Source organism: Dermochelys coriacea, chromosome 7 (genome assembly GCF_009764565.3).
Source record: "Dermochelys coriacea isolate rDerCor1 chromosome 7, rDerCor1.pri.v4, whole genome shotgun sequence".
Lineage (NCBI taxonomy): Eukaryota > Metazoa > Chordata > Testudines > Dermochelyidae > Dermochelys > Dermochelys coriacea.
This window is the reverse complement of record NC_050074.1, coordinates 77,101,933-77,129,619: the sequence shown is the minus strand read 5'-3', so window position 1 is coordinate 77,129,619 and position 27,687 is coordinate 77,101,933. Positions and strand designations below refer to the sequence as shown.

The following is a 27,687-nucleotide window of genomic DNA, read 5'->3' as shown; positions in this document are numbered from 1 at the left end:
TAAATTTGTTAGTCTCTAAGGTGCCACAAGTACTCCTTTTCTTTTTGTCTGTTCAATGTAAGCCCAATGAACAGCAATAAACCTGCAAGTTTGGGGTATTTTTTTCACCAGAAAGAAAAGGAGTACTTGTCGCACCTTAGAGACTAACAAATTTATTTGTTATTTGTTAGTCTCTAAGGTGCCACAAGTACTCCTTTTCTTTTTGCGAATACAGACTAACACGGATGCTACTCTGAAACCTGTCATTTTTCACCAGAGTTAGTGACTGGTGCTTGGCCCACTGCAGCTTTTGTGTGAAACATTTTGTCATAGTCAACAGGAAATTTGACATTAGCTCCTTGCTCCTGACAATCCCAGCGTATGTCAAAAGTAGAATGCAGACCTAGAAAAATTGATTCTTTCTGTTAGGTGGATAAAAATGGGCAATGCACTGTAAGTAGCATTTTTTTGAAACCTTTTACTTATTATAGGATACGTCCTTGAGAAGATTGAATTCGGACATATATAATATGGTATATAAAAAAATCCTGTCAACTCCACTAATTTCACAATGAGCATCACTGTTCTAGCCCCCCAAAATCTATGGATCATAGCATTGTATGCTAGTGTTAGATATCTCCAAAACTTACATATATAATTATTTTAGCCCTTTTTTTATTATTTTTGTAAAGGAAAATCATGCTTCACCAATCTTTTTGAGGGTGTCAACAAACATGTCGACAAACATGATTCCATGGATATAGTGTACTTGGGCTTTCAAAAAGCCTTTGACTAGATGCCTCACCAAAAGCTCTTAAGCAAAGTAAGAAGTCATGGGATAAGAGGGAAGATCCGCTCACAGATCAGTAACTGGTTAAAAGATAGAAAACAAAGGGTAGGTAAAATGGTCGGTTTGCACAGTCGAAAGAGGTAAATAGGGCCCCCCCCACCACTGTACTGGAAAAAAGAGTAAATAGTGAGATGGCAAAGTTTGCAGATGGTACAACATTACTCAAGGTAGTTAAGTCACAAAGGGATCTCACATAATTGAGTGACTGAAGAACAAAATGGCAGGTGAAATTCAGTGTTGATAAATGCAAAGTAAAGCACATTGGAAAACATAATCCCGACTATGCATACAAATGAGGAGGGTCTAAATTAACTATCACTCAAGAAAGAGATCTTGGATTCATTGTGGATAGTTGTCTGAAAACACCCATTCAATGTGCAGCAGCAGTCAAAAAAGCTAACAATGTTTGGAGCCATTAGGGAAGGGATAGATAATCAGACAGTAAATATCACAATGCTACTATATAAATCCATGGTACTCCCACACCTGGAATACTGCATGTAGTTCTGGTTGCCCCATCTCAGAAAAGATGTGTTAGAATTGGAAAAATTACAGAGAAGGGCAACTGAAATTATTAGGGCTATGAAATGACTTGCATATGAGGAGAGCTTAAAAAGACTGGAACTGTTTAGCTTGGAAAAGAGACTAGTAGGGGGGGATATGATACAAGTCTATAAAATCATGAATGGTGTGGAGAAAGTGACTAAGTAAGTGTTATTTACCCTTCCACATAACACTCGAACTAGGGATCGCCTAATGGAATTAATAGGCAGCATGAAGCAACAAGAGGAAGCACTGCTTGACACAGCACACAGTCAGCCTGTGGAACTTATTGCCAGGGGATGTTGTGAAGGCTGAAAGTATAGCTGGTTTCAAAAAAGAATTAGAACATTTCATGGTGGATAGGTCCATCAATGACCGTTAGCCAAGATGGTCCAGGATGCAACTCCATGCTCTTGGCGTCACTAAACCTTCTGATTGCTAGAAGCTGGGATTGAATGAGAGGGAATGGATCACTTGATAAATTGCCTTTTTTCTATTCACTCCCTCTGAAGCATCTGCACTGGCCACTGTCTGAAGGATACAAGGCTAGATGGACCATAGGTCTGACTCAGTATGACCATTCTTACGTTTTTATGATACAATATCATGTCTCCTGTTTCTTTCCAGCGATGGTCATCTTCTCTCTCCATTTGTTTCAGTCTAGCTCCATATAAGTTCATATGAGGCCTATGATTTTACATAGTTTAGAGCTGTCTGCAGTCTTTGGCTTTTGATTATGTTGCTTTTTCAAGGGTGAGGTATGTTTGCCCAGATTTTGATCATGTGGATTGTTCTCAGTTAGTAATGATGATTTTGTAAAAGGTTCTCCCAGCCTGAAGATTTTGTGCCCCAACTCTTTCTGAAAGGTTTATTTTGGTGATGGTCTTTATAATCTGATGAATAGGACATCTTCTGGGGAGTACACTGATCATTGTTTTGAATGAAAGGAGCATTTAAAAATCCAAGCATTTCAGTAGTCTCTCACTTTCAATCTGATTATTCAGATACTCATTCCATCTCATCGTTGTGATAATCTTACCAAGTCACTCTAGTGCATATGATCAGTGTTTATTTTGACTTTTATTAATCTGCAAGGGATAATTTATGTTGCTTTTCTTGTTAGCCATTTGATGGTGTATTTAAACCCTGATGCTCTTTAGTTCTCTCCTCAAGTGTTTGACGAAATGAAGCAGGAGAGACAGCAGTAAATCACCATTAACAATGTGATAGCACTGAGCATCATTTCAACCCATCAGCTGATTGTGGGGTTTCTAACTATGACCTTATGGCACCAGCTTTGCAAAATCACATTATTCTAGATTCCAACTGACTGGCGTACTCTCAGAGTAATGAATTAATATACCCAGAAGAGGAAGATTGACAAATTCCCATAAAAGGAATCCCATTTGACAGTACCTCTGGTACTGGACAGGAAGCTAAAGAGTTTGGCTTGTCTGCTAGTCACTGTTCCCCTTGTGCAATGATAGTGGTGCCAGGGAGGCCACTACCAAGAGAGAAGGAAAGACAATTTCATGCTTTTGCTTCAAGACCATTGAAAACCTGGGGGAAGAATTGAACTTAGTCATGAAAATTATAAATAGTGAATAGCGAAATCCTGGCCTTCTTGACGTCTGTGAGAGTTTCAAGGTTATTTGTTAAAGAGAATGGAATTTGGCAGATAAATCTGAAAATGTAAGGAACTAATATAAGGTCTTTGAAACTTTGAGTTTGGCGTGTACATGAATGTTCAGAAACTTTGAGCATGGGATGTGCTGGCCATATCTCTCAAATACCACTCATTTTGAGAGTTATCAGTCATTTTACTCCGAAACTTACTTACATTCCACACAAACTTGATGTCTCCTCACTTTTACAGTTGAAAATGATTTACATCACAAAAAAAATCATGTAACAGAGATAACAGAAAGTGTTACTTACCCAGAAGGAATGAATCCCACAGTGTTTTAAGTTTTCTGCATGAATAATTTGGGGGGGGGGGGGCTGTATGCATGCACCTGTCTCCCCCTCATTTTGGATCTTGGTCACAGATTACATTCCATGTTTATTCCTTGGCAGGTTGAGAGATATGGCATTTGGAAGTATTCTAGGACTTCTCAGCGCTAGCTTAGATTAGACTTCAAAGGTGGAAATAGTGCTTCGGAGTTTCAGGTCTGGCTCCAGGTATGGGAGAGGCATTCAGGCCAAGGCCACAGATTTACTTCCTTTTTGTTCACTGGAAATTTGTTAAAACCAGAGTTTTCAAAAATCAGAGCATAAATTGCAGGATATATCCTTTTACTCTGCAAAGCTTTCAGTTATTTGGAATGGTAATATATTCATTAAAGGAAAATATACCTTGCCAGATCTGTAGACATTAACTTCCCAGGAACAATAGGCTTCAGAGGAGCTTAAAGCTGATCTTTCGGAAGATGAAGTCTGGGATGAAATTTCTTCATTTGATCAGGTTTCATTGGTGACCTTTACATAACAGCATATATTTTATGGAGGATTTTTTCTTTTTCCCCACTCTTAACTTTTTCATACATGGTCAATTTTATTATTCCAAGTGAATTCTAATTCTGTGGGTGCTTTCTAATGGCAAGAGAATTATGTTGGCAGCATTTGTAGGATAGTGTATAAAACTTACATAATATTTGCATTATGATTAGCCTTGCAGTATTTAAACAAATAGCTTGTTCACAAGCAGTGCAAACTCCTGCTTATTTTGGATGCCAATGATTTCTGGGGTTTTATAATTAGGAGGTATACTTTAAGGGCCTGATTGAAGTTAAAGCAAATCTTTCCATTGATTTCAGTGAGCATTGAATCTGGCCTTTGATGGTTAAGATTCTTCTCTGTTTCTTATAAAATTCAATGCCATGGGCCTGCATTATCCAGGTGATTTTAGATTTAAGATATTTGCAGGAAATCTCTATTGATGCAAATTATCAGCTTTTAGTTCTAAGAAAATGGTACCTGAAGTTTGACAAAATGCTTTATCATTTACCTTTGTGGAATTCAGCACAGTCTTTGCATTTCAGGATAGTTTTGAATGCCATTAAGAGTTTCCAGAAGGATGAAAATTACCTCTATTGGAAGCTGAGTAGCTAATCATACCCACATCTCTTATGGTTTAAAATGGTTCAGGTTGCCTTTCCTATATCTTCAGCAGATATTTAAAGTGTTTGTGTCTCTTGGCAATTTTTTTTTCTTTCTGCTGAATTCTGCCATGTGCTGTTTTGTTTTTAAGTTGCTTCTAAACCAGTAACCATCAAACCTCCATCTGATTGGGGAGCAGGGCAATGATAATATAAGGGGACAGTTCTACAGTTCAGTTTAACAGAATCCTCTGTCTGCATAAAATCTGCCATTTTCATGAGATTGTAACATTTTATTTTCATATCTGTTGATTGAAATCCAGCATCCAGAATCTCTCTTCATCCCATGCTATGGAAGAATGTAAAATTTAAGCTTGTCAGAATTCAATTTTTATCTTTTTATCATTTCAACTGATAATACCAATATTTATTTTAAGCTTTTTTCTTTTCTTTTTTTTATTTAAATTTTCACAATTGTGGGAAATTATTGGGAAGGGTCAGACAATAAAGGGAGGTCAGACAAATTCAAAAAATTAAAGTTTTTAACTGTGAAAACACAGATTGTCAACATATGTTAAAATATACAAAGTAAATATCCTTATCTCAAATTCTAACAAGTTTTCAAACAGCATTTTTCTTATTTTGCTTATCATAAATTTTGATTGTCATCAATGGTAATATTTTTTCATCGGTTTGTGTGTGTGTATAGTGTATATATTTATTGACATTTACCAATAAAAATTTAATCCCTCCACACCCATAAATAGATTTTCAAAGGCAGAAAAGAAATTTAGGGACCCAACTCCCATTTGTGTCTTTTAAAATCTCCCCCTTCATTTATCGTTGTGTCTTTTAAAGCCCACCTGATTCAACAAGGTCCTCATGCCATAATCTAAGCACACGGTGCACTACCATTGTATTCAGTGGGACTACTCACATGCTTAAAGTGAGGCATGTGTAAGCATCTTGCTGAACTGGGGCCTAAATTACATTACAAAGGGTCACGTTTACTGTGAGATAAAACATCTCAACAATGAGGAAAACCCAAGTGCCTTCAAAACATTTGAAATACCTGCCACTTTGCGATAACATAGGGTTTGAAGATTCTTGTTACCATTTTTAAATGGCAATTTTTTTCCTAAAAAAAAAAAGTCCTTCTCATGAAAATATTAATTAACAAAAGATTTTTCAAAGTTGAATTAGAAACGATACAGAGATACTGAACGCTGCAAAGATAGCGTCTACCACTAAGGCCACTTAAAAAAACTGATTTGCCACAGTAGCCTAGATGCAGAGGACTGAAACCTGCCTTATGATATACAGGCTCAGCCATAGATACTTCAGCAAGATAAATGCGTTTAAACAGACTTGGCCATATTCCTGCAATTGATTTCACCTGGACAGATCCTTGTACACATGCAAATCACCAAAACTTCCGCTGGCAGTGTCAGTTGCAGAATTGGGGTCTTGGTGTGTGTGTGTAAAATATATCTATTATATTGCTGCACACACCTGATATCAGTGGGGTTATTTCCATTTACATCTGCTAAGGGTCTGGCCCACAGTATTTATTAACTGATGTTTCTGAACTGGAAATTTGCTGCTTTTTAAAATTGACAATGTAATTGTAGGTTTTATTTTTATCATGGTAGCATCTGGGGTGGGGAGAGTGTACCATTGTGCTAGGCATGGTCCAAATGTAATAGAGATAATATCTGTCCTACATGCTTTCAGTCTAGATAAAGAAGATAGACAAAAAGGAGAGTAAACAGAGACACAGAGAGATAGTGACTTGCCCAAAGTCAAACAGCAGGATAGTAGCAGAGTTAGCTCTCCTGATTCCCCATCCGGTGCCATATCCACTGACCAGACTGCCTCTCACTTTGCATACAAAATTGCAGCTATTCCCTTAAGCCCAATGATTTCCTTATTTGGCAAGTGGAAACTTATCTGTGTCTTTATGACAAAACTATTACCCCTTTCTTTCCCCCTTTGATCCTGTTTCTCTTGTCCTGCACTAGTGCCAGATTGTAGACTTGCGTGTCAATCAGCAGCTCTTATTTGTGAGATCAGATGAAGGAGCAATAGAGTGGAGACGAACAGAACAGAGTGAACAGTTCTAAATCTAATCCAGATTTTAAATCTTTCTTCAGCAGAGAGTGAAGGGACCGCCTCTCCCCCAAAATCATGAATAAATGCAGGAGAGCACACACAAAACTCCTGATGTTTTAGATGACTTCCCATGGCACGGGAAGTGACCTTTGCTATTGGCCAGTCTGAATTTTACTCTGAGAGATCTAATTGAAACTCTCTGAAGCAATTTTGCTTTATTGCAACTTTTAATTTCTGTAAAATAGAAGCTGAAGAATATACCAAATAGCCTTTTAGTTCAGAAAAACAACCCCTAGTACAAACATCATAAATTTCTTATAATTAGTCATCAAAAGTAGAATAAATATAAAATTACCATGGAGTTGGAAGCAGGCATGTGCAGTATTCAAAACACACAGAGTGTAAAATGATGTTATTGTTGCTTTTAGAAATAATTCAAAGTAGTCTGCATTACAGAGGAAAGAGCTGATAAGCAAAATGACAAAAGCTCGTTTCAGGAGTGATTCCAAGCAACCCTAGTGCTCTAACCAGCTGATTCTACAGCTATTTTTGGTATTCTAGACATCCTGATTACATATACAGGGAATGATTGGAACCTACAAATATGGTAAACCAGCCAGGAATCCTGTGACATGGTCTGTTGCAAGCCTAATAATCTTACAACACTGACAATAACTTGCCTTCTACAGTTGTTATAGTTAAGGGAAGTCAAACAAGTGACCATGCTTAGTTCTTTAATAAAAACTGATCTGTACTTCCTGCCGGCAGCTATTTTTAGCTGTGATGCAGAGACCCAAGTGTTAACTAATTGAGTCATCAGGTTTCATATCTGGCCACAGAAAATGGCAGTGGAAGAGGGAGAATGCTTCCCAGAACAAGTAAGCCATTGCAGATTCTGAAATGAAAGTAAAATCTGATTATCTAATTTATTATAATAGTACTTAAAAACTTTAAGTATATGAAACAAAAAATTACAGATGAGGAAATACATTTAGTTTTATTAGTTGTACCTCGTGTCTACATTTGTTTTTGTTTTTGTTTTTTTACTATAGATTGATGTGGTATTCAAATGATATCCAGAAATTTGTGTTTTTTCTATTTTATAAGAATATGCTACTCAGGACATTCTGAAGAGGATGCTTAGTACAGTTCCAGAAGGAGTTTTGTACTGTTTCATGCTGTACCATAGGCCTAAAATAACCTGGATATATTTACTTCTAACATGCCATCATTTTATTATTTGATGTTTTTCTTCAAGGAATTTGTACAACTAAAAGAAGCAAACTCCTGCTTCTATTTTTTTCCAAATTTTACTTATCACTACCCCTTTTTGACTGAATTGTATTTTGACAGTACAATTTATAAAGAGAGGCTGTTAATGATGTACGACTTCATCCTGCAAACCTATACCCACACAAATAACTCTTACTTACATGAATTGTCCCATTGACCTCAGTAGTGCTGTTTGCAGGAACTCTAGTCTATAAATTACTTAGTATAATACTGAGATTTTTAAAAAAATATTGTATTTCATGCTACTCTATGTTGAAAACTTTAACACACGAGATTACAGCAAAATTTGGCATCCCTTACAAATAGTGAGGAATGTCTGACTACCCTTCAGGTAGCCCTGGTAGAATCAAGAGTAAAATATCTCTTGAAGGTCAACAATATTTAACATGCAGCACTTTCAACAATTTATAACTCAGCAATCACCAGCATATTAGCAAAAATGTCACACACTGACACTTTTTAATTATAAAATATTGCATTGAGCTCTTTTAAATGTGTACTTTCTTGTTTCTTTACTCCTGATCAACATCAGAGCAACATTCCCTATGAAAAATCATCTTCATAAAAATTATGCAAAAAGAAAAGGAGTACTGGTGGCACCTTAGAGACTAACAAATTTATTAGAGCATAAGCTTTCGTGAGCTACAAAAATTATGGCAATTATTGGGTTTTCTGTTTGTTCCTTTTATTGATTAAATGTGTACTCAACCTTCAATACAAACAATAAATACAAAGTAGATTAATAAGAACTTTGGTTTGTTAAAGCAGTTTCTTACAGGAAGAGACCTGGTTAGATTAAGATATTTTATCTGTTTATGATGCAATAGTAAACTATATTTTTAATGTCAGGCATGTAATAAGGTTGAAAGTTTTGTTTACAGTCTTGCCTTTTTAAACACAATAATATAAATCTTGAGAATAAGGAATTTATCTTTTGAAGAAATAATGTCAAAACCTTGTTCATCCATTTTAATACTGTATGTGTAATATTGTTTTTAGGTACTAGTAAACCTCTTCATTCTGGAATGAAGCTGCTGCCTGTTAATTGCTCAGCTCCCTTTGTTTCCAGTGTGGCTATTTTTATGTTATAATATGAGAAACTCGTTTAATTTACTTGGAATAACAGCAATCAGATTCCCAGAATTTATTTAAATGATCTTAAGTTTTGAAGGAAAGTTAAGAGTTCCCAAGAAAACAGATGCACTGACAAGTGAAGAAATGCTTAAGAACTAATTTTCCAGCATTTGTTTTATAAAGTAAAAAAAGAAAAATCCATGCTTATTTAGCTCCAGTATAGAAACAGAATATACAGCTTTTAAGTGTCCTTTGTGAAGGAAACTTACTTCTGTGAGCAAATTCATAATCTTAACTGCTTTTTAAAAACTGTTTCTAATTGCCCTCCTACTTGTGGACACTCTTGCTTTACATTTTCTTGTGTTAAGGAGAACCCTAATATAATACAAATTTTAAAAGTGAAAAAAAAAGTGTAGTAAACTCTAATATTTCACTTCTGCTGCATTAATACTATTTATGTTTAAGAACTCCAACACAGGGTTTAAATGTTAGCAACGTACTTCTGTGTGAATTACTGATGAAAATGTCTGGCATGTTTCCTAATATGTTCCCACATTACTACAAACATGTATGTGATATACACAGTAATGCAGAATGCAATTACCAAAATATGCATAAGATTTCAAAAGCAAAAAAAAAGCATATGAAATGTTATTGTGAGGTTTGATAATTACAAAGAGAGCACGTTAGACCATCTTGTTTCTTTTTTCATAGTACAATGAATCATTGCAAGCACCATATCTAAGCATGGATACTTTAGAAGTTGGTGCAGTCCTGCTACATTTTGTGCAATGTGTGTAGGTGACTAGACTGAGGTTAAAATCACTATGCCCTAGAGCACTGGCTTTGGAAGTGTGCTGACCCACTGCATACTCTGCATGATCATTGTCACAACAGAATAGCATTTACTGTTGTTAGCCAATGCTTTGTTAGCAGCTGAGTAGAAACTAGTCTTTCTGTTGGTATATGATATGATGGTTTAAACAGAAGACCTATTTAACTGAGATGGACTGAACTATGGAAAAGATCTGTGCAGAAAGGGTATAGTAAATTTTTTTTCTTAATTCTGCTTCTGGAACTGTTATTCATTATAGGTTCTGATTCTCATTCCCTACATATCTGAATCTCCCATAGGCTGCAATGGATGTTTCGGTTGTACTGGGAAAATAGGATCTAGTAGTCCATAGCTTGTAGATTTGCTATTTCAGAAGTGATGTTTTTGATCATTGTTACTTTGCTGCTGACTTGTCCTATACACATCATCAAATGCTAAGGGGAACTACTACTACTAAAATATGGATGATAGGTAACATTGTCAGCTATTCAGAACTCAGTACTGGAAATGTAGAATAACCTGATCTTCAATCAAATCCTTAAACAAAAAATTAGTTTTCCCCTTGGTGTATTGTGCTAAAACATAAGTAAAGAAGTTGCACTATTTAGTCTAATTTGATGACATTGATCATTACAAGTAATATTTATTCTCTTAAAAACCAATGGTGTTGAAATATTTGCTTAGTATATTTCATTCTAGGATTCAGAAATGCAGTCTAGTATTTTCCAGACAAGAATGAAACAGATCAAATCACTCCAGATAACAAACCTGATTAAGGTGGAGTTAAATTTGCAAACACTTACGGAAACAAAATTGAGACTGAGATTTTCAAAAGAGCCTCCTAAGGGACACCCTTAGGGTCTTGTAAAAACCCCATTTTAAATTGTTGTGGTCATATAGCAACCTTTGAAAGCCAGGAGAATTTTAGTTTAGTTCTATACTGAAAAGTGACTGTGAAAATTCACCTTCTTGCTCAACATATCTGTTGTTTACATTCAGTGATGTTCACTTCAGTGGCAAAATTTAGCTTTTATTGTTTTCCTTCTTTCTACTCCTGTGGGAATTCTGCACCACTTTGCAATGCAGAATTTGCCTAGAATTAATGTTCCGCACAGAGTTTCATCCCCTCCCCTGCCCCCACTCCAGAATTGATGCTACAGAGCTGCTGGCCGCCACAGGTGGCCACTGGACCCAGTAGTGCTTCCCATACCTGCTGAGCAGATCAGAGTTTCCATAGTCTTGGCATCTTTCTCTAGTTCTGAGGAGTGAATAAGCTCCATGGCTTCCCCAGCACCTGTCTCTCTCATATAAACTGTGAAGGTTACTCAGGCTAGAGGCTCTCTTTCCCAAGGTATGCATGAGTCCAAGGTCAGGTGGAGATCCCTGCCCATGGCAGGGTTTGTAAATTCCCCTTGAAATCCCCATGGAGTATATAAATTCTGTAAGGTTCCTATGCTGTATGAGCAAAGCTTTTAAAAAAATGTAGTCAATAACTTTAAAATTAAACATACAAGTGTCTCTCAAATCCTCAGTGACATCAGTCTTCTTTGTGGACATAATTGAGTAATAATAATAAAGTAACTCCTCACTTAACATTGTAGTTATGTTCCTGAAAAATGCAACATTAAGTGAAACAATATTAAACTAATCCAATTTTCCCATAAGTTTTAATGTAAATGTGGGGGGTTAGGTTCCAAGGAAAATTTTGGGGGGCAGACAAAAGGCATTATATACTGTACAGTACAGTACAGTACTGTGGTTGGGAGGTGCCCCTGGCTTACCCCACACAGGCACAGCCCACAACATGCAAGGATGCTAGGAAGCACCTTCGCAGCAGCAGTGGCAGCTTACCCAGAGAAGAACAGGCGCCGACTTTGCTGGGGGATGCTCCAGGCCTGCCTCTTCCCGTCCCCACTCCACGCCCACCTCTTCCCACTCCCACTCCACCTCCTCTCTGGAGCACACCGTATCCCCACTCCTTCCCCACCTCCAGAAAGTCCTAAGCACTGCCGAACAGCTGTTTGGCAGGCTTAGGACTTTCTGGGCGGGAGGTGAGGAGTGGAGATGCGGCGCTTCCTCACTCCTGCCCATCCCTCCCAGAAAGTCCTAAGTCCCAGAAAGTCGCTGTTTGGCGGCGCTTAGGACTTTCTGGGAGGGAGGTGGAGGAGTGGAGACGCAACGCTTCCCCACTCCTCCTCCTCCCTCCCAGAAAGTCCTAAAAGCTGCCAAACAGTTGTTTGGTGGTGGGGGAAGTGCTGGGAGGGAGGGGGAGGAGGTGGAGACGAGGAACTTGTGCAATATTCCCTTGTAAAGTTGCTGCTCTTCCACAAAATCTTACATGCAGCATACAGAGCAGGCAGCCAAACGACGTTATAAGGGAGCATTGCACAACTTTAAACAAACATGTTCCCTAAATGAGCAGCGATGTAACTTGGAAATAATGTTATGTGGGAGGATGTTAAGTGAGGAGTTACTGTAGTGTCTTTCTCCGATAAAGCCCTTTTCATCAGCCTTATTTGTTATTTTTTGGCCTAAGCTGTTTTTGAGACAGAGAGTCCAGAAGATGTCAAGAAACTCCTACAAAAAACAAACAACAACAAAAAACAGAAAAACCTAAGTGCCTCGATTTCTTTTTCAGACTCCTATCTCATTAATGCTTTGTCCAATTACCTTCTAATGATCTTAAGCAATTCTGTTCTGATAGAAGACCACACACAAGTACTTTCAGGCAGAATTATTTGTATTGATGAAGTTAGAGTTTGGTGAATGGAGTCAAAATAAGCATATAATGGAAAGTTAGAAACAGCTTTAACACTTTTCAGAGGGGTAGCCGTGTTAGTCTGTATCAGTAAAAACAACGAGGAGTCCTTGTGGCACCTTAGAGACTAACAAATTTATTTGGGCATAAGCTTTTGTGGGTGATAACTCACTTCATCAGATGCACAGGGTGGAAAATACAGTAAGCAGGTATAAATATACAGCACATGAAAAGATGGAAGTTGCCTTACCAAGTGGGGGGTCAGTTCTAACGAGGTCAATTCAATTAGGGTGAATGTGGCCCATTTCCAACAGTTGATAAGAAGGGGTTCTTTCAGTAGGACCTGTTGTAGTCTCCCCTTTAACAAATTCCTTATCCACCTTTCAATTTTCATATTGATCCCCATCTTTTCCAATTTTACTAATAATCCCCCTTTTGGCACAGTATCAAACGCCTTACTGAAATCTAGGTAAATTAGATCCACTGCGTTTCCTTTGTCTAAAAAATCTGTTACTTTCTCAAAGAAGGAGATCTATTGTGTGGTGTGTAGTTGCTGGTGAGTATTTGTTTCAGGTTGGGGGGCTGTCTGTAAGCGAGGACTGGCCTGTATCCCAAGGTCTGTGAGAGTGAGGGATTGTCCTTCAGGATAGGTTGTAGATCCTTGATGATGTGCTGGAGAGGTTTTAGTTGGGGGCTGTAGGTGATGGCTAGTCAAAAACAGAGATCACTGAGAAACTGCAGAACTGGAATTAATTTGTTAGTCTCTAAGGTGCCACAAGGACTCCTCATTGTTTTTAGCTTTAACACTAGAGTTGCTACCATCGCTTCGTGATCTCCTGTATTGTAAACTCTCATAAATTTTGCTTACTGCAAAATGTTTAGGGAATTCATATGTATATTGTGCTTGCATTTACATTCAGTTCACTATACTTATTACCAACACCTTCCACTTAATCCAGACGGACCTGGAACAAGTTTATATATTTGTTTTAAAGTGCTGATTCTGAGTGAATGAACTGTGTCTGTTTAAAACATACAAAATATTCTTGCAAATATTTTTTATATATCATCTCCCATTCAGTTGGAATGCTGTACCTAGTGTTATGTGTTACGTGGGGAAAAAAATCCATCCATGGGTTTTGCTGGCATAAACTTTGAGATTTTTTTCCCCTAGGAAATAGACTCTAATTCTTGTTTCTGAAATGAGATACATACAGTAGTGTACACTGGCAGGGAGATGGAGTAGATGATCAAATCCATGTCTAGATTCTGTGATCAATACACAACACAATGTTCACAGCAGCAGACATTTTCCCATAACTAACACAACAAACTGTTCTCTGCTTCATTGATATCTGTATGCAAGCAAATGCAGAGTTATTTGATAGATCCAGCTGAACTCAGTGAGTGGGATCAGGTGCCAACCACTGTGAACATTCTTTGTTGTGTTGTCAGGTGCACATTTATATGGTTCTGTCATAACTCTGGTTAAATCACTAATTATTTGATGTTAGTTTCCTTAGTATCCATCATGACATGTAAATAACACAGAGATAATAGCTTAGAGCAGTGGTTTGCAAACTTTTTTTCTGGCGACCCAGTTGGAGAACATTGTTGACGTCCACGACCCAGCGGAGCTGGGGATGAGGGGTGGAAGGGCTTAGGGCTGGGGCAGAGGGTTGGGGTGAGGGCCGGAAGAGGCCGATGGGAGTGCGGAGCCAGTGCTCGGGGTGGGGGCAGTGTGCAGAGCCCCATTCCCTCCACCCACCCACCTAGGAGCGAGACCTGCTGCTGGCCGCTTCTGGGGCGTAGCGCGGTTTCAGAACAGGTAGGGACTAGCCTGCCTTAGCTGGGCAGCACTGCCAATGGGACATTTAATGGAGCCACCGCAACGCAGTGCCCCAAAGGCAGAAATGGACGTTAGATGACAAATTGCCATTGATAGGCAGTGACTTTCAATGGGAGATAAGTGTCTGACTGCCATTTATACCATTGACAATCTTCCCTTAGGACACAGAACTGAAAGAACAGCAACAGTTTTTAATTTCCCACCTATGTTTACATTTTTGAGAGAACCTGTTATTCAAGCTTTTTATTAGACAAAGGGTCAGAATACTCATAACTCATGTGACTCACTAGGTTTGCATTCTGTTTTAAAAGGGCAGCTTTCTAAAATCTCAACAACAGGTGAACCTGAAAAGAATGCACTGCAGCCAGGCAAGAGTTTGCAATGTTAGGTAGAACAGCAACACAATGATTTCCAACCTGCTAAAGATGATAAAAGGAGCATTAAGTAGCCTTTGTAACAAGTTTTGAAATTTTCTTGTATTTACCAACTATGGCATTTTAGAGTCCTTTATAGCCATCTAACTGGAAAGTACAGAATTTTCAGTGATCTCTGTGAGTACACACTATCAGTATTATGCTGAGGATGTCAAAAATGGACCAAACAGGTAATGGTTTGCCAGTGCAACTGATGTTAACAATGAGATATCCCAAGTCAGCACTTTAGACGCTTATTTGTCAGTGTGGTCTAGGAAGGAAGGGGATTTCTGTATGCACTTCGAGGATTCATTTTTGTCAAATTATCATTTTGACAGGATTTTTGGAATTGAGAAGCTGAATCTGAAAGGCTGCAGGAATGTTTCTTTCAAAATTCTCCTCAGTTTGCTTAGTTGTAAATTAATGTTACGAGATATTTTAATCTTTGAGCTTATAGATTCACGTAGCACTGACACACAGGTATGTAAATTTATGATAATTTATTTATTATTGAAGACAAAAGAGGTCTGAAAGCCAGATGTCGAGGTGCAATTAAGGATAGATCCAGATGCAATGGCAGAAGAAATGTATAGTTAAGCTGCAGCCAGGAGGGAGAGTCTCCCGGAGTCCCAAAGCAATTTATTTATTTATTTGTGAGCAATGGATCACAGTTTATATAGAATAAAAAAGTTCTGGCAGCCAATAGGGTCATGTTCATGAGAGCATAATATTGTGGCCCCTTTATCATATGAGCGATAGAGACATGACCAGTGTAGAAAGACCATGATTGAGTTGTTTAACAGGGAAAAGTCTTAGGGGATTTTTTTTTGGCTCTTGACAAAACATTTCCCCATGATGTAATCATATTCAAAACATCTGTCTTTTCCTACTCGAGTTGGCATATATTAGGAATGAAAATCTTTTTGTTTTGGTTTTTTTGGTTCCATTTATGGTTTGGATCACAGAAGATGCTCTCTGAAGGATAGTTAGCAGAAGGACACAAGATAGCAGTTGGCCTCAGGCTAGCCTGTTTTTATCAGAAAAGCCACAGAATTCTTATGGATGGTTTATTTCCTGTTGTCCAAGCATGGCTGTTAACTGGCCTGCATAATTCAATGATTGCAAATTATTGGAAGAAAGCTTCCTCCACTCCGATCAAAGCTGTGTAACATGCTTACTGGAAGGAAATTCATGAGTTAACATGGGGACAAAACATGAGCATTGGTAATTTCCAGTTAAGTTAATGGAGCTGTAGACCTTCAGGTCTTCTAAGGTTTTGGCCTATTGTTAAGAAAAGTGCCTTTTGCTGCAATAGGATTACCCTCACCATCAAAACATGCACAACTGCTCTAATTTGTTCTCTCAGATTTCCTCATGCTGCTGCAAGACTGGTTTAGTTAGAAGAGATTTCAAATGAAAACAACACACATTCATCCACTGAAATTAGGTCATTCTCTGTCTTCTTCCCCAACTCCCAACAAATGTTAGACATGATCAACAACTTTCTCTTGGTGACTCAAGCCAGAATGCATCCTGCTCCAGCCCTGCTCATAGTTTCTCTTCACAACAGCTACTATTAACAGTGGAGTGAAAAACAAAACCCTGCTCTCAAAATGATAAATACCATATTTTTAATAACAAATACTGTAAATAGAGTAAAAAGCAAACAAAGCTGAGCATACTAAAAGTACCAATAATACAAGAGGGAGCCTTAGCACAGTGAACATGATGGCTTTGCACTTTTAGTCCTTTGTCAATAATAATGATTTCTCAGTTTTCTGGTAGGATCCTTGCCACCTCCAGAACTAGAAGCTGGGTTGACAAATGACCCAATATTTACTAGCAATCACTTTCAGACAGATTTTGATACCTCTTAGAGTTTAAGACCAGAAAGGACCATTAGATCATTTAATCTGATCTCCTGTATATCCCAGGTTACTAAATTTCATTTAGTTATCCCTGTATAGAGCTTGGGTTTGACTAAAGCATAACTTGCATTTGGCTAATGTTTCCTCACTTTGAGTAGTATCTTACTTCAGTGCGATGACTTGAGGAGGCTTTCAACCTTTATTTGATATTGCAATTTGCCTCGTAAGATCAGGACCTAAGATACTATGAAAGGGAGTAAGGGTGTCAGAATCTGTTCTTTTAATACATTTTTTAACTCAAGAAATCCCCTCTCCAAACAAACAAACAGACAAGTATAATTGGAAATATAGAATCTCAAAAGGCAAATTTGCAGTATCGTACTTTGAAATCATTAATTTTTTTAGTATTTAAATGTGTCAAACAGAGCCATTTAGTTTTGATTGTTCAATGACATATTACCAATGTGAGTATGACAGATATATCTTTTGTGTACAGTATGCTGATATATTCTTTTGTCCAATTTATGGACAAAAATGCAATTGACAATTTTATGCTTTATAGTATAGAACAGTCACAGTCAGTTTGGATTTGTGCTAGTTTTAATGCAATCTTTGCATTAAGATTGCTTGTAGAAAATTATAGAGAAAAAAGGATTTTGAGAAGGCTTATGACATGTTCCGAGAGAAATCATCTGGTGGTGTGTGAGAATACCCGAAGACTATATCATACTGAGCCAGGACATCTAGGAAGGTGCTGATACCACAGTCAGAGGGCCCTGTGGAGAAAGGAACAGTTTCTAGTAAAAGTCTGAGTGCATCAAAGCTTGTCACTCAGCCCTCTTTGATCAAATTGGTGCTCAATGCACTTACAGAAAACATTAGTTTGAAATCCAAAAGTAGACCCTTTCCTCCCAAAGATGCATAATATTTTAATTCTGGAAGGGACAGACCTCAGATCTTAAGTATAAAGTGACTAGTAATGGAAAGTCTGTTCAAATGATAATCTATATCTATAAGATTTATGAGTATGTTATGAGTAATATTATTTATGTGTGAACAACTACTAACTCTGTGGGTATGTCCACTCTGCAATTAGACACCCACGGCTGGCCCCTGACAGCTCGGGCTAAGGGGCTGTTTAACTGCCAGCCTGAGACAAAATGTCTACACCGCAATTAAACAACTCAGCACCCCAAGCCCCTCAAGCCTGAGTCGGCTGGCACGGGCCAGCCGTGGCTTTTTAATTGCAGTGTAAACATATCCTATGTATGGCAAGATCATTTCCAGGATGCTGGTAGCAAAATCTCAGTGCAGATGCAGAGATGCAATAGTTTGTATAAGAGGGGAACACAACAATATGTATTTTAAGCCTTATGGGAGATAAAATAAGGGTTCTGTGCTATAGCACTGTGATTGCATTCCCAGTGGCCAGCTACACAAACATCTAGAATGCAGTATGCTTTGATACGTGTCTTAAACCTAGTATTCTCTTGACATTTGATAAGACACTGGAAAATCAAAAGTCAATTTTCTTCTTTATTTTCATAGTGGAAATAAAAGATAAAACTGAAAATGGCTATAAATAGATTTCTAGACTGTAGATTATCTTGTAGCAATGTTGAGGTATGAATAATTAAAGTTTGTAAAGATCTATTAATGATCTTTCAATGAAAGATGCTATGAGGCTGACTTCTGCATGGAGCTACCCCTTCAAATTATTTAGAAACCTTAGCTCCAGCAAAATGTGGGAGTATGTACATTAAGCACATTGACCTGGTGAAAGAACATTGCATCTGTGTTCTGGGATGTGCACTGGCTACAAGTTGATTTCCACATGAAGTTTGTTGTGGATTCCGATCTATAAAACTTTAAATAGTTTGAGTCCCGGCTACCTGAGACTGTGACTCTACCCAGGTGATACTGTGCTGACTAGTCACCCAAGTTGTTCAAACTAAAAGCTCCCTCTCTCCTCCCATTTCAACAGAGTAGGGCTGATGACAGGACATTTTTCATGAGGTGTCCTTGGCATCACTTCCCTACATCTGCAATACATGTGCACTGGAGCTGGTTGAAAATCAGAATTTCCAACCCATCGGAAGTTTCGATATTTCATAAATTTCTGAATTGAGTTGAAAATTTAAAATATCAGTATTTCCTACAGAACAGAAAGTTTGGAAAAATGTATATTAAGAAATATTCAAACATTTAATTTCAACTTTTTCAAACAAATTTAAACATTTAATTTTAGGTTGGCTTGACATGAATCTGTATCCCCCTGTATGGCTTTGATATCTCATGGGGGCTGTAGTTCAGATGCTTCATGGACCCATACTTCTATATGGTCTGGGTTTGCATTAGAACTACATCACCCATGATTCACTAGGTGGTTCAACCAGAGATGAGATGACAGTGCACCATGGGAGATGTAGTCCAGCCATGAAATGTTGCAATTCTGTTCAACAAAACAATATTTCAATTTGGTTTGACTCAACCCAGGATGAAATATTTAATTTGTAATTTTCCAATGGAAAAGTAAAAAATATTCTGCACATTTACATTTTTCCTGCAAGAGATTTAGATTTTGTGGAAAATTAAATGTCTGTTGAAAAAACATTTTTATGGAAAATTCCTGACTGGCAGTGTAACACACACACACATCTTGGTCAACTGTTAGTGACCTTAATGACGTGCTGCTGCAAGATTCACTTGTTTTCCCTGGAGAGAAGAAGGGGTTGGAATGGAGTCTGCTTCCAGGTTGAGAAAATTGCTGGGAGGTCCATCTTTTTGTGGCTGATTTAACATGTTTGCATAAAGTATTTTTTGCCTGTTCTGTGCAGAGAATCTTATCGGTGCAACTGAAATAATAGTGAAGTACAATGGCTTAAAGTAATTCTAAAATTATTTGCAGAATGCCTCCACCCACAGAGGGGGACAACAATCAGATGTACAAGAGCCGGAGGCATAGTGGAAATAAAGACTAGCTTGTGGCAGTATGCTGTGTCATATGGGAGAGAATTAGAAGTACTATGGGAAAACCTAGGCTAAAAAGGGATTTTACCTTAGATTTTTCATTCTCTAAACAAGCCCATGTACCTGAAGTTGGTTTGCTGCCTAGGACTGTGGAATGCAGAGACATGGTGTGTTCTTCCTGAGATTGGCACCTGTGGGCTGGACCACATTGTTAGGAGCTCTTCATTACTCTATCTTTAATTTAATTTGTTTTGTTGCTGTTCTTCAATCCTGGATTTTTGGAAAGGGACTCAGCAATTTTTATGTAAGCCTTTACTTTGATTATGCTGAGTGTTTGTAAATGTTGGATATACTCAATGGTATATTGTTTGCCTGGTTAAAGAGAAAAGGCCTGTGGGCCTTTGGGGGTAGCAGGGGAGAGAAGATAGTTGGGTCACTTTGCAAGGAAAAAGAGGGCTTAGTACAATTTTCTGCCTCTCTGTGAGGCAGAGGTAATATCTAAATCCAAGTGGCTGGAAGCTGGGAGGTTATTGTTAAAAGACAGCTCACCTAGAGAGCTGGGAATGGACTACGATTTTCAAACAGGGTTGGGTCCCTTTCTTTTTCTATTTTACTTTATTGGTGGCTTCTATTTATAAGTGAGGTTGAAATATATGGAGAAAAAGCCAGAAGTCCTATTGAACTTGCTGCATGACTGTGCAATCCCAAATAAACAGCCAATGTCCTGAACTTGAAAATATTGCAGCAAGTCTTTGCTCAAGTGCACTGTGCCCCAAAGGGGTGACTCATAACACAGCCTTAGGACTTGGGAGCATTAGCCAAGGAAACAGGGAAACACTTTTGCTGTTCTCATTGCATGCAGTCACATTATTTCCTAGCTACCAAAATATGGCATGTAATTCTGCATGCTAGCTTACATCAGTTTCAGGTAACTGGAAGCCATTAAAAAGGAAAACTGGAAGTGACAACTCACATACCCCATTACAAAGCGCTCATGTTACCTCCTGAGTAGACAGAAGAATATGTGTCATCATTTCCTGCTTATGTAGAAGAAAATGTATATTGGTCCATTTTGATTTACTATCAACTTCACAGGACAAAACGGTTATGAAGTTAGTTGGAAATGTCTTTTTCTTACACCCAATCTTCGGGCAAACAGCTCTCTAGCAAAATCTGAAAAGCAGTTTTTGAGTGGGGAGTTGCTGGAGTGGGCATTACATTTCTGCTATATGTTCCAGTAAGCAGTTTGTTTATGCATCTCAATAATACCTAGACTAACTTTATCCAAACAGGATGCCTTTTTGTAGATCATCATGCTATGGGTTCAGCATAAATGTTTACTTCCCTGACACTTGAGGGTTTCAGTATTTTCAGGAAAGGCCTTTGAAAAGACATATGTCACCCTATCTACATTGTACTGTTGGGTCAAATGTTAACATATATACCTTCTTTCCCCTTTCCCTTTCCTTCTCTAGTCTATTCCTTTTGCCTGAACATTTAAAATGAGTTGGGAAGGGGTGAAATTAAACTTTTTTAAAAAAATAAAATGTAGTGTTTCTAGTCTGGCTGGAATTAATCCAATTGGCTGGACCTGATTTTGCACACCATGCTTCCCTGAAGGCTCCCCTCCCCCAAGAAGCAGCTGTAAACAGCTGATGGTAATTATCATCCACCTGCTGACTATGCCAAATAGACATCCCATTAAACTGTGACAAAAAGGGCTCCCAGACTACTAAGTACATCCTCATACCTTTGGTAACCCTGATAGAATGCTGATCTGTTTTTTACCCCAGTGGTGGCAGTTGCTAACCACAAAGAATTGAGCTGTCTTCTGTAATAATCTGCATTGCACGGCTCAAATGCTGTACTAAATGAAATTGCTTTACTGCTACTTTATTTGTGGCTATTTTCAAAAAATGTAGTTCAGTGTATGAGACTGTATAAATTGTAAACGGAATTCAGTTTTGATAGATCCTAATTAAACACTGAAATCTTCAGCTGCTTTATTAGGATTTCTTAAGATAACTTAGTATGTAATGTTCAACATACCATGCTTGGAAAAAACAAAGTAAACTAGTGCACAGTAGGTTCCACTATTAACATACCATCACAAAGTGTAGTACAAATGCAAATAACTCAAAAGCCACTGAAGAACAGACCATGGCTAATGTTTTGTCATAGCAAAGCTGACCTCGACATGAATACAAGTATTATATATACAAGTACTAATACAAGTAAAAACTAGTACAAGTACAAGAAAAGAAAGTAGACTTCATAATGTATATTATTGTGCTGCTGTTATGCCTTAGATTTCCTACTTCTGAACATCAGTGCTACTGTAAAAAGAGGGGCTTAAAAGGCAGCGTTTAGATATGAAGTGAGGCTGAGTTTGCACTGATGTTCAGATTTGGTTTCGAAGACGTCAAATCTTGTAAGATTGTTCCATGATGACAGAAATCTCACATGATCATCCATTCTCTCAAGATTTTGTCAGTGGCCAAACCCCTGTTTTCAAAACCAGAATGATGAGTTCAGTTCTGGAGATTGAAATTCCACACAAATGCACACGTGAAATGCAAATGGATTTGCATTAGAGATTCTAGTTTTGGCTCATGCTGCATATTCTAAAGAAGCAAATGCAAGAGAAAGCTGCAGGTCAGTTAAATCAATAGGATTTTATTAACTTAAATACCTTTGGCTATAATTTAGCCAATTTGACTTGGCCAATGGTGTGTGTTGGGTGGAGTGGGGCAGGGCAAAGCAATGGTATTTCGGTTTGGGCAGTTAGACAGTTGGCAACCGTAGCAGAAGGCCTCTCAAGCCAGAGTAGGACTGGCACTAAGGTTCTCTGCATGAGCCTTTTCTTAGTCCCCAACACAGAGGGGATATCAGAGCACATTGCACTACAAAGGGAGAACAGGCACAGAAAGATGAAGCAATAGCACAAGGTCTCAGAGGAAGTCTATAGTAGAGTTGACCAGAAAATTCTGGTCTCCCATTCCTCAACCAAAAGCCCTCCTTTGTAGCTGTTTCATGCCACAGATAAAAACAGTGACTCTACTATATTCAAACTTATCTCAATTGAAACATTAAACTAAGTAGGGAAGCTATATTAAAGCAATACAGTAGGACAACTGTACTGCACCTATCATTGTTTTGAAATGCTTTGTACATGTTAAAATAACCTTTACTAAAGATCCAGATGACTTTCTTGAAACATTGTCAAGTGTAATAAATAAAAGGTGACTTAAATAAAAATTATGCAGACTATAATCAAAATATCAGATTTTAAATACCTATACTCCCTGGAACCACAGTTTTGAATTCCAGTAGCCTCAATCCCTCTGAAGTAGATATATCGACTTCCAATGCTGTTTGGATGATGAGGGAAATCTTTTATGTGAGACTTTAATAACCATTTTGTAAAAGGAGGATGGTTGCCCTGGTATCCTAACCCTGAGTCCCAATACTTTTGTTGAGTGTGCTGGGCACCAGATGTCAAGTTGGCTATTGTTCTTGTACCCCAGGCAGAACGGCCTCATTCTACCAGAATGCGCATGAAATGAACTCCTGCAGTCCTTAGGTAAACTTCCCACTGATATCAACAGATTTTCCCTAAGTAGGGACTGCAAGATTTGGCCCATGATTGGTAAAGTAGTTTGGGCTACTTTAGTGCCATATGTAAATAATAAATATAAAATGTATTATTTTTATCTCATGAATAGGTTTGATGCCAAGTGAATATATTTCTGTATCTTGTTCTAATGACAAACTAAATTTTTCCTTTTTTCCCTCCCAGTCTGATACAAACGCAAGTTACCTACGAGCTGCTCGAGCTGGCAACCTAGAAAAGGCTCTTGACTACTTAAAAACTGGAGTGGACATCAACATTTGCAATCAGGTGGTAGAATATTTTAATTAAATTTTCCTTCATTCTGTAAACTTTACTCTTGCTTTGTCTAGGTATATATTATCACTTCTTATCAGTAATAACTTTCAGTTAATGTTTTGATAACTGAATCTTTTTGCATATTTGCATTTCCTAAACAACAAAATCCTTTAAGAAACTATCTTTCACTTTCACTGGGATAACATTACCGTGTTCAATTTTATTATGCATTCTATTTGTATTACACTAGTGTTTGTGCTAATGTGTCATATTTAATGCCGTTAAGCCTCTGTAGTCCAGCTGAATACTTATTGCTTCCTATAACCAAGTGGTTAAAATGCTCATTTGAAAATAGCTTCTTCAGGAGATAATCAGAATGGAATGTAATCTTTGGTCTCATGATAGATTGTTTGCTGCACTAAACAACCTGTATCAGTCTTTCCCTTTCCATTTTTTATCAGAATGGGTTGAACGCACTCCATCTTGCTTCCAAAGAAGGTCATGTAGAAGTTGTTTCAGAACTGATAAAGCGAGGTGCCAATGTGGATGCAGCAACAAAGGTCAGTAGTTCCTATCTAGCTGTTCTACTGTTTGCCCAGATTCCATGTAAGCAAAGTGTCAACCAATTGATTGCAGGCATTATTATAGCAGTTTAAATAATTAAATATTTTCTCCTGATGATGTGACTCTCAAGAATTTTTCAACACACATCTCGTAGGTTATAATAAATGTCGCAGGTTAGTGAGGATGTTAGGTCACAAAAATTATAGAACACTGTCTTACTTTGTTTTGTAGAGATATATTAAAATATATTTAATAATAGAAATATTGTATGAAGAGTATATTAATAGCTGAAAATATATTTCAGAATGGGCTGTGGGGTCGACATGCTTAATCATGTTTTCAACTGTAAATTTCTACTAGTTTTACTTTTAAACAGTTTTCATATTTCATCCCTCTCTAATTTCAGAAAGGAAACACAGCATTGCACATAGCATCTCTGGCTGGACAGACAGAAGTTGTTAAAGTGTTGGTTACAAATAAGGCCAATGTCAATGCACAGTCTCAGGTAAAGTTACAAAACTTTACTAAGAATGTTACTGAACCAAAAAAAAAAAGTCATTATGTCAGTGTCTTTCTCCTTTTTTGAACTGTAACATTATTAGGGTGTGTAAAACAGCTTTGTTAGCATTAATGATGGCTCTGGAGAAGTGGGAGATGGATAGAGCAAGTAAAATTAGGAGTGAGCAAAATCATTCAGGTAAAAGAAGAGTTGTTCTTCCTTTAATCAGCTTCCCCACCCCGAGCTATTGTCTTTTATGGCAAGCAAATGCCTGGATGAACATACCATTTCTTTTGCTCAAGGCTATTCTTGATGGTGGCTATCCCAACACACAGAAGATGAGGAAGATGATTTAATGTGCTTTCCAATCTCTGTCTTTTGAGGAAAGCTGTTTGGGGATTTGAAGGGTGTCTCCTGAATTCTTTGATGGCTTTATTTAGCCTTTTCAGTTTTATCTTAAATGTTGGGAAAACCCTATTTTGAAATTAAATTACAGTAATTTTCTGTTTCAAGCTGTATGTATTCTGTGCAGATGATCAATGAGAATGAGAAAATCTTGATTGTGAAATCCATTGTTGTTTATAACTGTGCTGAAAAGTGTCGTATAATATGGAGCACAGCAAAGCACTTCACCCTTCATCTTAAGATCTGCCCTCCAGTAGTGTCCTACTAACTGCACTGTTACCTGGCCAGAATAGATAATGAAAAACCAGAGTTGGTAGAGAACTCCTGGTTCAAAGGAAATATATCCTATTTCAAAGTAATCCACTGTTACAGCCTGAATGGGTTACCTTGCTTTTTCTTTATAACTTTTATAAGAAAGTACTATGGGAATATGCAGAAATAAAACACTTTTTTGAATTAATATGAAGGTCAGCTATAGAAAATTGAAAGAAAAGAAATATTGTGTTTGTTAAAGGGATATGTTAAATATCATATTTTTAAGAATCACATTTCTTTCCCTGTGTTTTTTAGCATATTAAGTATGAAAGAATTTTAAAAAATCTGATTTACTTCTCTCCACTGGTGCTGCTTGTTTACCACATGCATTCCACTCAGCTTGGACAAAAAAAAAAAAGTTTCAAATTCTGGTTCTTGTCCATTAGCCAAATTCTGCAGTGTTTGGTTTCCAAACAATGCAGGAGAGTGTTTTTAAATCCAAACAGAATAAAAAATTGTTTAGAGAATTTTTCTTTAAAAAAAAAAAATCTAATGGTTTTTCTGTTGAAGATAGAATGTTACACTGTAAAAGCACCCTTTTGTGGGTTCAGTCCTGGGAACAATTTGACGATGCAAGCACCTATCAGAACCTCAAAGGGCTCTACCCGGAGGCAAAAGAAGGGTGCTTTCTGGAATTTTCTTAGTTCAGTTGAATTAGCTTAGCATGTCTGAAAAGCCCTCTTAAATCTCATTAATAGGAAAGCTTTAGATCATTTGAACTGATCGTGCTGTAGCTTAGGCTCCCCCTTAGGTCTTGTCAAAACTAGGATTTAAAGGTGTGATGTTAGCATGTGTTAGCTAACACATGCTAACAAACACCTTTAAAAAGTGATTGTGTAGGCACTGCACTTAACATGTGCTATATAGGCCAACATGTACTAACATGTCTTAAAGACCTTGTTTTCACTAGCAGAAAAATGGTATTTATCACGTGTTAGCTCACACTACTGTTTTCCCTGAACTTCTAACACACGTTAAAATTATGACTGCCTTGTCCAAACACACTAGGATTTTACCACATGCTAGTTACCATGTATTAGCTAACACATGGTAAAAACCAAAACAAAGCAAAACTTTTTTTTTCGTAGTTTGGATACACCCAAGAACCTTTGATGGCATAAAATGCACACTGATGGGGTGGTGCAGAATTCATCCTACTTTCTCTCGCTCAGCAGCCCATTCAGTTTCCTCAGCTGAATTGGAAGAACATCCCCTCTAGTTTTCTGGAGATGCTCGCCTCTGCGATTTCATCCCCTAGCACCTCAGCTGCCCCCTGTGGTAACGAGGCATTGGAGATGGAGACTACTGAAGTCTGCCCTGGGAAGGAGGTTTGAATCAAAGGATGTGTAGTTCCTACACAAATACCCAAAAGTGGGGATGACCTGTGGGGATTCAGCTCCTGTGTTTGCTGAGCCCCAATGGTCCTTAGCGCCCTATGCCACAAACCTGCCTCTAGCCAAAGTTTAATCCTGGATTTGAGCACCAGTTGTAACACATTCCTTTATATGGTCTAGAACTTGATTTTAACATTCTGCTGAATTTAGCAGCCTTCGGGCATGAACGTTCAACGATTTATTTTTCCTGATGCTGACCCCGCTTTTTGTGAGCTTGGCTCTTCCTCTTCCCCTGAAGGCAACAGCTGTCCCCTACTGACAGAGCCAGCTTTGGGCACACAGGAAATGTAAGGCCTCTGTAAATCAAATCTTCATATTCTTTAAAAAAAATGAACATTTACCTTTGTCTGTCCTTCGCATTTGTTCACAAGGGGTATTTATTACCCATGGAAGAGTAGAAGTTAACTTTAGGCTGTGGCCCTAATGGCTGCTTCAATATCTTAAAGATTTTTTTTTTAAAAGATTATGGATTCTCTGTGGCACAATCTGAGATTTGTGATAAATTGAGGATATCCAGGAGAGTTCTCTTCCACCTTCCAATGCTGATAGTACTTGGCTCTGCCCAATTTCACCCTTTCATTATTTAACTAAAAAGGAGAACAGGCTTCTGCTTGCACTTGAAATTCAGATTTAAAACATTCTAGACCAACAGTGTTCTTGAGTTTCTTAAGGTGGAACTAAATCAATAAATAGCTGTAATAATAATAATAGCTGTACTGTTCAAAAGGAATGGAGAAAAATTGGCACACGCTCTCTGTGTACCTTGAATTAGACTACCGAATAATAAGTGATAACGTGATATCACTTGCCCTGGTGAATTTTTTCTGGACCTTTTTGTGACTTTTCATTAAGCAGAATTAATTGTGTGCTAACTAATTTCTCAGGCTCTGACTCAGGAGAGTAGTGAAGCACCTGTTTAACTTTAACTGTTGACTCCAGTAGGTTATAAACACCTACCTAAGTGCTGTCCTCAGTAGTG

At 37.8% G+C, this 27,687-nt stretch overlaps 1 protein-coding gene across 43 annotated transcripts in view; it reads left to right on the top strand.

Moving 5' to 3' along the window:
* Window positions 1–27,687, top strand: part of ANK3 (ankyrin 3) — a 540,818-nt gene that overhangs the window by 305,005 nt on the left and 208,126 nt on the right. For 42 of the 43 annotated variants that reach the window (XM_043519064.1, XM_043519067.1, XM_043519066.1 and 39 more), the window contains 3 exons: window positions 23,442–23,543; window positions 23,993–24,091; window positions 24,502–24,600. In XM_043519064.1, coding sequence (XP_043374999.1) covers window positions 23,442–23,543; window positions 23,993–24,091; window positions 24,502–24,600 — 300 coding nt within the window. Of the gene's footprint in view, window positions 1–7,381; window positions 7,461–23,441; window positions 23,544–23,992; window positions 24,092–24,501; window positions 24,601–27,687 lie in introns of those variants that run through there. The other variant, XM_043519065.1, reaches the window with a different exon arrangement.